Source organism: Manihot esculenta, chromosome 13 (genome assembly GCF_001659605.2).
Source record: "Manihot esculenta cultivar AM560-2 chromosome 13, M.esculenta_v8, whole genome shotgun sequence".
NCBI lineage: Eukaryota > Viridiplantae > Streptophyta > Magnoliopsida > Malpighiales > Euphorbiaceae > Manihot > Manihot esculenta.
In genome coordinates, this window is record NC_035173.2 from 34,250,955 (window position 1) to 34,263,056 (window position 12,102).

Sequence of the window (12,102 nt, forward strand, 5' to 3'; positions counted from 1 at the left end):
CAAATTTGGGAGTATGGGTTTATTTAATTTGGTTAGTAAATGTATAAAAAAAAATTTTATTGGGAATTGAACAGAAAATTAAAAAGCAATGTCCTTCTCAAAGAGGGTCACTTTCCCTCTAAGATGATTACATTAACTAAGGGACCAACATTCTCATGGTATGCCTCCACCCTTTTGCAGATAATCTTACCTCCTCTCTTTTACTTTTCTTTTTAATTTCTTTTATTTAATAAAAATTATATTTAAAAAAAAAAGAAAATTTCAATATTGTATGATGGAAAAAAATAATAATAATCAAGAAGGGGAGGCTTTGGGCTTTATGGGAGTGGACCCACATAGAAAAGGACATGAAATAATTGATTGTGTGTGTATATATATAAAAGGCACATAAGGAGGGAAATTAGAGTGTATATGAGGTGGTCCAAAATGTTGTATGACGGGGTCAACGTGGCAAGGCCGGCAAAGGGTGGCCATGGCCACGTGGGAGTAATGTGGTCCAAATGGGAAGATATGTATTTGAAAAGTGACACGTGTCTCTAAAAAAAAAAAAGAGAGGGGAAAAAGAAAGGTGACAGGCTGTTGAGCAAGAGGCAAAATGGGAAGTAAATGAAATTGTTGATACAGAAAGTGTGTGCGTTTGCAGCCTTTTGGCTTTTTGTCTTTCGGTTCTAACCTGCGCCATCTTTTTTCAATCATTGCTTCTCATAACCCACATAATTTTCTACTTTAATTATATTTTTAAAATAATTTTAAAACTTTTTTTATATTTAAATTATTTATATAAATTCCATTCTTTAATAAATTGTATAGATATGCATTTGCCATTCTTTCAGTGGGATTTAATGCAATTCCAAATAGGCCCAAGTTGGACAGTACTTTCTGGATACGTGAGGCCCAATGTACTAGGGACTTAGAAGCTTGGGCTGCACATAGCCAAGAAATTATCTAAATCCAATGGACAAAACCTACAATCACAAACGCCGATTATCCTTTGATGAGGAACAGTTCTAAGCAAACATCTATGTATCGATATGGATTAAACATAGTTGATTTCATTGTTCTAGTTAATCCGGTAATTAATCCCCATAACAAATTACATCAACATAAGTCAGATCCCAAAAATAAAAATTAAAGAAATAATCTACTTGGTATGGTAGAAAAATTTCTCGGAGAAGCTGCATGGCTTTGGAATGCTTGATGATGAACATCAACTTTAGCAACAAAGCAAAACAAAAACTTGAAGCAAGTTTCAGCACAAGAACGAGAACTACTTGCCAACTTGTTGCTGTTGCTCTTCCCTGTCACTGCTTCCCTCTTCTTCTTCTTCTTCTTCTTCTTCTCCTCGAACCACCTCTTCATTCTGTCTGAAATTGTCTTACTATTATCTTCCTCATGTTAGCAAAAACAGAGCAGAACAGAGAATATGAGGGAAAAATGGAATATCCTTTTATTCATCAAATGCTCTTTAAATACAATCACAAAATGATCAAAATCCCAGATTTCGTGGATACTAAATATCTCACGTCAACAATAAAATAGGAACTAAAATAACAAACATTGACTTATTAAAACTAACAGTAAAAGTGCAGTAAATATTTTTGCATTATTATCTAACATACTCCTCCTTAATGCAAAAATCTATAACTTGCAACTTATCTCTGAGATATGCAAACTTCTCAAGAGGAAGAGCTTTTGTAAACAAATCAGCTACTTGCTCTCTTGAATTGCAAAACTCTAACTGGATACTTCCTTCCGCAACCTGCTCCCTTATAAAATGATGACGAATATCAATGTGCCTTGTCCTTTGGTGATGGACTGGATTTTTGGCCATTGAAATTGTGGACTGATTATCACAGTAGATAACAGTTGCTTCTTTCTGCTCAAACTTCATATCTTGCAAAATTCGTCTGAGCCAAATAGCTTGACAAGTTGCTGAGGTGACTGCCATATATTCAGCTTCAGACGACGACAATGCTGTGGATGGTTGTTTTCTAGAACTCCAGGATATGGCACTAGACCCAAGCAAGAATAAATATCCTGTAGTACTTCTACGGTCATCTAAGGAACCTGCCCAATCACTGTCAGAGAAACCATACAATTTAAAATTGTCTGAGCTAGAATAGAACAGCCCATAAGAAGAGGTTCCCTTTAAGTATCTTAACACTCTCTTCGCAGCACCAAAATGAACCTTGCTCGGACTTTGCATAAATCTTGACAGGAGACTAGTTGCTTGCAAAATATCCGGACGACTATTCGTCAAATAAAGTAAACTTCCCACCAAACTCCGATATAATTGAGAATCTACTTTCTCTTCTCCATCATCCAAGCAATATTTATGGTTTGTGATCATTGGAGTTGTGACTGAATTGCAATCTTTCATGTTAAATTTTGTAAGCAGATCATTCACATATTTTTGTTGTGAAACAAAAATTCCAGCTTTACCTTGACTCACTTCCAAACCCAAAAAATAACTCATGAGTCCCAAATCAGTCATATCAAATTCGGTCACCATAATCTTCTTAAATTCAGTGGATAACTCAATACTATTTCCAGTATAGATTAAGTCATCCACATAAAGGCAAATGATCAATACCTCATTGTCTGCTTTTCTCTTGACATACAAAGTGGGCTCGCTTGCACTCTTTTGAAAACCATTTCTGCAAAAATGTGAGTCGATTCTCCCATACCAGGCCCTCGGAGCCTGCTTGAGGCCGTAGAGAGCTTTCTTCAACCTGTACACTTTCTTTTCTTCACCAGAAATTTCATAGCCCTTCGGTTGTTGCACATAAACCTCTTCTTCCAAAATACCATTTAAAAAGGCCGATTTGACATCAAACTGAAAAACTTTCCAGTTAAAATAAGCAGCAATAGAAAGAGTAGCTCGAATAGTGTCAAACCTTGCCACTGGAGAAAATGTTTCTTCGAAGTCAACACCTTCACGCTGCATATAACCACGTGCAACTAACCGAGCTTTGTGTCTCTGGATAGACCCATCAGGCTTGTGTTTTACCTTGTACACCCATTTCAGCCCCACAACTTCTTTACCAAATGGCAAGTCAACCAACTCCCATGTTTTGTTTTTCTCTAAGGCATCCATCTCTTCATCCATTGCCTTTTGCCATTCTATGATTTTTGTTGCTTCTTCAAAACTGCTTGGTTCTTGAGTGACCACAAGATGACATTCATCAAGTTGCTCATAAATCTCCTGTAAGGATCTCCATTTTCGTGGAGGTGTACTTGATGAAGAGGATGATGTCGAACTAGAAGGACTGGAAATGGGAGTATTTGGAGATGATGAATCTGAACCACCATTGTTACCTTCATTTTGAATTTGTTCAGGAATAAATTCTTCATTATTTTGTGAAAAATGTACCCCTGGCTGCATCTCACTCCAACTCCATTCACTTTTCTCATAAAAAATGACATCACGGCTAATTATTAATTTTTTGTAAAGAGGATCATAAAAACGATAACCTTTAGTTTCCATACTGTAACCCACAAAAATACACCTCACACTATTTTCATCAAGTTTTCCTCTCTTTTGAGATGGCACTAACACATAAGCAACACAACCAAAGATCTTAAAATGTTTTACCTTTGGTTTCCACCCATTCCAAGCTTCAAATGGTGTTTGATTTGATAAAGCTGATGTAGAACTCCGGTTAAGAATGTAGGCAGCAGTATGAATAGCTTCTGCCCAAAAACTTTTTGGAAGATTTTTGGCTTTCAACATACTCTTGGCCATCTCCACAAGACTTCTAATTTTCCTCTCCGCCACCCCATTCTGTTGGGGAGTATAACTTGCTGTAAGCTGCCTTTGAATCCCAAAATCTTCACATAATTTGTCAAATTCTGCAGAGACAAATTCACCTCCTCGATCCGTCCGCAAAATTTTTACTGCATTGCCACTTTGTTTTTCAATCAAGCTCCTGAATTTCTTGAATGTTGGCAGCACCTCTGATTTATTTTTAAGAAAGAAAACCCAAGTCATTCGACTATAATCATCTACAAAGACAACAAAGTACCTGCTGCCATTAAGAGATGAAGTACGCATCGGCCCGCAAACATCAGCATGTATAAGTTCAGCTGCTTGAGAAGCTCTTCTGCTTTTGCCTTTGGCAAAAGAATCTCTATGATGTTTTCCACTCACACAACTTTCACACACATCATCAACAGAATGTATGACAGGTAATCCATCCACCAAATTAGTTTTAGACATTAAACTTAAGCTGGTAAAGTTTAAATGTCCATACCTGTGATGCCACAACCAATCATCATCTTCTAATGAAACTGCCAGTGCTTTCTGTTGGTCATCAAGATCCAGAGGAAACATATTATTGTCGCTCATTGGGACGCGAAATAACATATTCTTTTTTGTTGCATCTGAAAATACACTGCAGGAGAAATCTTCAAACAGGAGTGAATACCCTTTTCTCATAAATTGACCGACGCTTAAAAGACTTGAGTCCAAATCAGGCACGTAGAGAACATCTTTAATCTCACAATCATTCAACTTCACAATTCCTTTGCCATGGGCTTGACGAATTGTTCCATCCGCCATTTTAACATTGGATTTGAAAGACTTATCCAAACAAACAAAAGCCCCCAAATTAGCAGTCACATGTTTACTGCTAGCACTGTCCATATACCACACATTAGAATCACATTCTTTAGTAGCCAAGGCAGCAAGAAATAAACTTTCACATTCATCTTTATTCTCTTGCTCGACCAAATTTGCTTGATTTCCTTTCTGTCGACAATACTTTGCTATATGACCTTGTTTCCCGCAATTATAGCATGTAAAATTACGGGAACGATTTTCACCTTTACTGGTTTCAGTGTTGTGATTCTGACTCTGACCACCAGCTCGTCCACCCTCTCTGTTACCTCTGCCTCCTCTTCTTCCACGCGAAGAATGTCCACCGCGATTATTATGGTCATTGCTATAATTTTCTCCTTCTTTAGATATCTGCAATTTGGCATGAAAGGCTTTTTCTACATCACCTTCTTCATAACCGCGGTGCCTATCTTCATGGGATTGTAAAGAACCCATCAACTCATCAATAGTCAGGGTGCTTAAGTTCTTCGATTCTTCTATTGCAGCTACGGCAGACTCGTACTTCTTGGGCAAACTCCGCAAAATTTTCTCCACAACCTTTTGATCAGACAACTCCTCCCCGTACTTTCGCATTTGGTTTACAACTTCCATTACTCTATTGAAATATTCATGCATAGACTCGCTATCCTTCATAACAAAGCAATCAAACTTCCTGCGAAGTGTCTGCAGCTTTACTGTAACCACCTTCTCAACACCTTGGTAGTTAGTGTGAAGTATATCCCATGCTACTTTCGCTTTTGTTGCAGCAGAAATTCGAGGAAAAATAGCATCATCTACAGCTTGTTGGATGAGGAAAAGAGCTTTGTTATCTTTCTTCAGCAAGTCTTTGAGAGTTTCAGCGGATGCTGTTTCGTTGTAACCATTCTCCACAAAATCCCATAACTCTTGGGAAAGGAAAAGAGTTTTCATTTTGACACTCCAGATATCATAATTGTCGATTCCTCGAAGGATTGAAACCGAAGGTTGTGAGAGATTAACTCCTACTGAATTATAAGCCATCTGGACGAGAACCAGGCTCTGATACCAGATGTTAGCAAAAACAGAGCAGAACAGAGAATATGAGGGAAAAATGGAATATCCTTTTATTCATCAAATGCTCTTTAAATACAATCACAAAATGATCAAAATCCCAGATTTCGTGGATACTAAATATCTCACGTCAACAATAAAATAGGAACTAAAATAACAAACATTGACTTATTAAAACTAACAGTAAAAGTGCAGTAAATATTTTTGCATTATTATCTAACACCTCCCTGGTAAGTTGGTAGCTCCTAAGGTATCTTTGTCTGAAAACGAAAATGTCAGGGCTCCCAGCAGCAGTAATGTCTGAACCAAAAGAGAATATCTTATGATCTCCTTCCATGGAGACGCGATAATAACCAAAAGGTGACGCAGAACTGCTTTTCTTTCCTTCGTTTTCCATGCATAAACTTCTCATAAATCTTGCTTGTGCCTTGTGCCATTCAGGTTTAGCAGATAATATCCTTACTGGGTTCTCTGCTTTAACACAGCTTAGTGAAGAGCAACTCATCAGATTAATTTTTGGTCTCTCTTTGCGTCTCTACACAAACTTGAATCAACCTAAAAGAATCAAAAAGGAAAAAGATATTATACATGGTTCTTGTCTTCTATTGTTTTGTCTCGTTAAAGGCATTAGGGTTACAGCACATACATTATTATAAGAAAAAATTTTGAGAAGAAAGAGGAACCCAAGAAAGAGACATGACTTAACCTACTTAAGATATATAATTTAATATCAAATGGGGACAGACATTCTACGATGATGCAGATAAATCTGAATATGTTTTTGTCTTATTGCAGGGAATCTTTGCAGCTTAGCATTTCATATTTGTTTTCTCGTTCACTTTTGTTCTCACTGGTTTGGTCCATCCTCAATCTTCGTGGAGTCCAATACTCAAATAGTTTTCTTTTTATAAAAGGAGATTTTTTTTTTTTTGAAAGACGAAGGATTCATTACTTGAAAGTGTTTGAAGCCCAACACAGTTTATAATACAAACTTAAAGAAAACTACAATGGCCCAACAAAAGGGAAACTTAAAAATTAGTACTCAAGGCCTGCACAGGAAGAAAGCCTAATCTGTTGGAAGAAAAAGGTGGCCAGGTTGCCGCCGATAGAGACAGCTAGCCAAAAGAAGTACGACGAGAGTCTCAAGCAGCAAGAAAAGAGAGAAAAAAAAAAAAAGACACCAACTGAAGCTCATAGACCATAACCGAGCCAAGCAAGCAGGACCCAGCGTAGCAGATAAACCTTCTTATCCATAGCAACGGAAACACAGCCCATGAAAACGTCAACCCAAGAGAAGGGATTTTTTTTGGACCCAGCCTAGCAGATAAACCTTCATAGTCCAAATTGCCAAAGCCCCGAGATCCATAGTATTGATCCAATTTTGGATCCGGTGGGGAGTCACCACTCACCACCATCATATTGGGTCTAAATGAATATTGCCCAATCAATAAGTTAAGGATTTATCAATAGGTAATATTCTTCGATACCTAACCAAAGGGCTATTGCTCGAAACGAAACATTGCTCGACGTAAATGGACATTTTTTTAAGCTTCACCTTTCTTTTTTTAAAAAAAATAATATAGGATTGTAGGCGATTTAAAGTTATCATTTTTGCAAGACCATTTCGATCTACACATGGCTAAACTTTATGGGCCTGTCACTTTTTAAATCGACTAGCTTATTAAATGAAGGGAGAAGAGAAGTAGATTAAGTACTTTCTTCTCTTATGATATTTTGAATTTTAAAGACAAAGCTCAGAAGCTGCTCTCATTAGACTATCGATATGCTGTGTATTATCAATAATTTCATAAAAAATTGTAAGATGATATCTTTAACAGTTGTATATTCAGGATTCTTAACACAAATGAATGCATCATAAGTTAGTTCCATACAAATTGCTTTTTAATATATATTTTTTAAATTTATTAAAATTTCATGTCATGTTATAATAAAAATTTCATATGGTATTTTTTGAAATTTTGCACATGTAATACATATTTCTTCTATTTCACTAAATAAAACTCTTCACATCGCAATGTTTATTGTGTCGATTTAGCCTTTCATAAGTGAAGACAGAATAAAATATCTATAATAAAGAAATTTATTATCGATTTTTGATTCAATATATTTTCACTACAATTTCCCAGTTAATATTATTATTTTTCATAGTTTCCTGGAAAAATTAGTTCATTCAAACGGAGCCATGACCAACCCATGTCAGTTGTGGTTGCATTTGGGCTCTTTACATGGGCCTGTACCATAGGAAACAATTTTTTTTCTTTTGCCTGTAGCTATTCTTCTTTTCATGTGATTTGAATTTTCATACATTGTTTTACATGAGCTTAAATTATTAAGAGGTATATAGTAGAAGTAGAGAGTACAGACTTCTTGAATTTAGATAAACCTACTAAAATTAGAATTTAGAGAGTTCTGAGCAATTATAATAATATTATAGACCGATGCGATTAATAATACTGCAGACCAATTGATTCAATCGGCACAAAAATTTATTATAACGTTTATATTCTAAATATTTTATTCGCATGTTAATTCATAATAAAATTAAAATTTGATATTAGTTAGTTATTTTTTTTGAGCTGATGCTCTCTTTTTACTAAAAAAACATAATTTGTTATTTTTTTTCTCATATTTTGTCTGTAAATATAAAACTTAGAATTGAGATATGTAAGTTTTATATTTTTGAATAAATTAACCAAACATAATTTATTTATATAAATATTTATGTTTATTTTATTGTTTATTATATAAAACAGTAATAAAATTATGATAAAGCTATAATTTAAAGGAATTCTACTGTATGATGACTAATTAAACAATTACAAAAATATAGAGATTAATGCATAGAAATTATTAAATTACAGAAAATAAATTATAAAATTATTTTATAAATTTATTCCTCCACACCAATTGTGGTAACAGTAAAGGTCTCCTATCACAGGACGACAGCGTTTAGGAGAATTTTAGCCTACCTTAAAAGACTAAGATCTCATTTTATTTGCTTCTCGATTTCTGGCGGGAATTAACCTCCGTCATGTGGCTCTTGCTATCTGCGACTATCGTTTCTGTGCAGGGTAGGTGTTCGATTATTTGACCCAGTGGCCGCTTAAACTGTTTTTCATTGCGGATTCCACCAATTGCAATGAACCTTAGCCGCCTCTCACGAGCTATAAATCAGTGTAGCATCATAAATCAGCAGATTCGCTTCTTTGTTCGCGACCCATTTCCCAACAAGCTTACCCATTACCTCCGTCGTGCTGAACTCATCGACTCAATTCGACTCGTTCTCCGTTCCAAATCTTGCAAATCTCTTCCCGACCTCCTTAACAGTCGCCTTTTGGATCCTTTCGTTGTCACTCACGCCCTCCGCTCTGCTCCAAATGCAGATTCGGCGCTTTTCCTCGTTGAATCCCTTAAAAGTGTCCCTCATTTCGCGCATACTCAATCTACCATTCACGCGCTGGCCACAGTTCTAGCTAGATCCGGTAAGACTTCGGAGCTGAGATCCCTGATTGGCGAGATTAATGCAGGCAGATATGATAATGCTCGCGTTAGCTTTATGAACCTTATGCAGTGGTATGCTGCCACTGGAGATGCAGAGGCAGTTTTAGATACGTGGGAAGAGTATAGACGTAGCGATAAGCGTGTGTGTACTGAGTCTTACAACATTGTTATGAGTCTGTACGCTCAAAATGGCAAGGATTTGGAAGCTGTGGAGATTTTTTACAGGATGATTGGTGAAGGGGCAATTCCGAATTCTAGAACTTACACGGTTATGATTGAGCATCTTATTAGCTCTGGGCACTTGGATCCGGCAATTGAGATTTTTAGTGTATTGCCGTTGATGAGGATCAAAAGGACTTCAAAACAGTATTCAGTTTTGGTTAATGAATTTGTGGGTGCCCAGAGGTTTGACAAGGTCAAAACTTTGCTTAATGAAATGCGGATTGACGGGAAGTTTCCTGGTTCTGCCATGCGTACGGCTTTGCTGCATATGCAGGAGTCAGGATTTGCCCAGGAGACAGAGGAGTTGCTTAGAGAAATGTTTCCTGATGAGAGAATAAAGAGTATAGGCTCTTGTACAGATGATGATGATGAGGATGATGATGAGGACGTTGACCATGGAGATGTTCCCATTGATAATGAGGAAGTTAGGTTAAAACCATGGTTGGATCCGAAAGCTTTGGCAAATGCTTTGAAAGGATGGAGCCCTGAAGTGGTATCCACATTGGAGGGTGCGAACTTTGTGTGGACCACCCGGTTGGTTTGCAAGGTTCTTAGGGACTTTAGTTCGCCTGAAACAGCTTGGAATTTTTTTTGTTGGGTTGCTTATCAGCCAGGATTCACTCATGATGTTTATACTGTTCAAAGGATTATTACATTCTTGGCACGTCATGGGAAGGCTGAATTTGTTGATACCTTGATAAACAAAATAAGATGCGAGGGGATGGAGTTACCTTTTAGCACCATCAGATTGATCGTAGACTTCTATGGTGTTTCAAAGAATGCTGATGCTGCATTGAAGGTCTTCAATGATGACAGACCACTCTGTGGTTCCATAACAAAATTTAATCTGATGCTTTTGTATTCATCTCTGTTGCGAACATTGACCAAGTGCAATAGAAATTCTGATGCTATTGATGTGCTGGAAGAGATGATTTTAAATCGTATATGCCCAGATATCCAGACATTTTCTGGCTTGATGTATCACTTTGCATTGCAGGGAGATATTAAAACTGTGCAAAAATTATTTACGATGGTTAGGCAGAGTGGTGTGGAGCCAGATGCTTATATGTTCAAAGTACTGATCCAGGCTTACTGCAAATGTGAGAGAGCTGCTCTTGCATGGAGAGTCTTTGAAGACATGAGGAACTTGAATTTGATGCCTGATACTGCTACAAGAGATATGCTTGTGAAGAGTCTTTGGAAAGAAGGTAAGCGGAAAGAGGCTGCCATTGTAGAAGAAAGCGGTGAGGAAAACAATAAGGTTCTTCCTCTTGTTTTACGAGGTCATATATGGACTGTGAGCTCCGCAGATCTGACAAGAGTGTATAATATTTACTCCAAAAGTTTCCTGTCAATCACTGGCTAGAATTTCCCATCAACTTCATTGATCTGCCAGTTCAAAATGTATGTTCTCAATATCAGCATAATTTTATAAAAAAGGAAGTCGTTTTCTGCTTTTCTGACTTGCATTTCTTCACTTGTCACCCTGCCTGGTTATTCACCTCTGGTGTTGGGTTGCGTGAGCAATCAAGTCGTAAAACTATACTCTTCAATTGATAATGGATAATTTTCTAGGAAAGAATAAAATGACCCTATTAATCATGGGTTCCTGTGGTTTATCATGTGGTTGACTCGTGAAAATGCTAGAAATAAATTCTAATCCTTGTTACTTGTGCAGCAAATAAGGGCACTGCTCTTATATTTTGAAGCTATCTGCCTATCTCTGTCAACTCCCTATTTGAAATAAATCAGTTGAAGGAAAGAAATTCAGTTGAATTCTTATACAACTATACATAATTTTTATTCTTGTTAAAATTATTTTTGTAGTTAAAAAGAATTCAATTCTTTCATTTGAGATTAATTGAATTATTACAAATTTGTTGATTCTAAAAGGAGGAGTAATATGATGTACAGATCAATGACAACTTTTGACAGATTATTGTCTGTCTGCGGTGAATCTACTTCAAGTAAAACTCAATTGTCTGTGAACCTCAAGTTGAAGGTTGTCTCGCTTAATATTATTTCGAGGAGCACAAACTAGTAACTAAATTGTCAACCGCCATTTTTAGGTTGAAATCAAATTTCACAGTTTATGGCCATAATTACAGCTTCTAGTGAACCAGGTATAAAAACTCTTCTTGTCTCTTTATTTGCCTTCTTGCAGCCGCTCAAAGTGATGATGTGGACTGACATAATCCTTTGATTGGGTCGCAAATCAATTAGACTTGAAAATCGTTTTCATTTGGCTATTGGTCTCCTGAATTGTCCTTTCTGGTTTATCTTGATGCATTGATTAACCAACTTCATTGTTTATTTGGAAAAAGCTACTGTGTGCACTTTTGGCAACTAGAGTTCCGTGCATAAAAAATTGATGCTGGCACATCACCAAGTGCTGAAATAATTATAAAATTCTCTCCCTTAAGGCAGTCCTCTGGAGGAGCTTTCAAGTTAGTTGTTTGCTAGAGATTGGCCCCATGACTTTGTAATATAGAATTGGCAGAAAAAACAATTCCTTGCCGTCCCAACATGGTTTGTTTTATTACAGTAATATGATGCCTATCATAGATACTTACAGGAGCTTGTCGCTTTTTTCTTTTTTGCATCAAGGATGAGATAACTAAGAGAATCATTCAAATCAAAGGTAGAGACAAAGCCTCTTAGATATTCATTAATAAGAAAATCTATTGTGTTTGGATCAACAGCTCCAAAAC

General features: G+C 36.6%; 2 protein-coding genes across 2 annotated transcripts; one reads left to right on the forward strand and one right to left on the reverse strand.

The window, feature by feature from the left end:
* Positions 1–1,128: 1,128 nt before the first annotated feature.
* Positions 1,129–6,152, reverse strand: LOC110630572 (retrovirus-related Pol polyprotein from transposon TNT 1-94). Its single transcript, XM_043949383.1, has 3 exons — positions 5,871–6,152; positions 1,616–5,635; positions 1,129–1,389 (listed from the first exon to the last, which is right to left on the reverse strand). Exons 1-3 carry the CDS (start codon positions 6,150–6,152, stop codon positions 1,129–1,131), a joined length of 4,563 nt encoding a protein of 1,520 aa, XP_043805318.1.
* Positions 6,153–8,529: 2,377 nt separating this feature from the next.
* LOC110629530 (pentatricopeptide repeat-containing protein At5g66631) lies at positions 8,530–11,160 on the forward strand. The gene has a single exon (XM_021776549.2). It carries the CDS (start codon positions 8,808–8,810, stop codon positions 10,755–10,757), a length of 1,950 nt encoding a protein of 649 aa, XP_021632241.1. The 5' UTR covers positions 8,530–8,807; the 3' UTR covers positions 10,758–11,160.
* Positions 11,161–12,102: the final 942 nt, after the last annotated feature.

Coding starts and splice junctions, on each gene's coding strand:
- LOC110630572 (XM_043949383.1), bottom strand. CDS start 6,152: ATGAGTTGCTCTTCACTAAGCTGTGTTAAAGCAGAGAACCCAGTAAGG. Junction 5,636..5,870: donor GCTACCAACTTACCAGGGAG/GTGTTAGATAAT, acceptor ATCTGGTATCAG/AGCCTGGTTCTCGTCCAGAT. Junction 1,390..1,615: donor TTTGCATTAAGGAGGAGTAT/GTTAGATAATAA, acceptor TGCTAACATGAG/GAAGATAATAGTAAGACAAT.
- LOC110629530 (XM_021776549.2), top strand. CDS start 8,808: ATGAACCTTAGCCGCCTCTCACGAGCTATAAATCAGTGTAGCATCATA.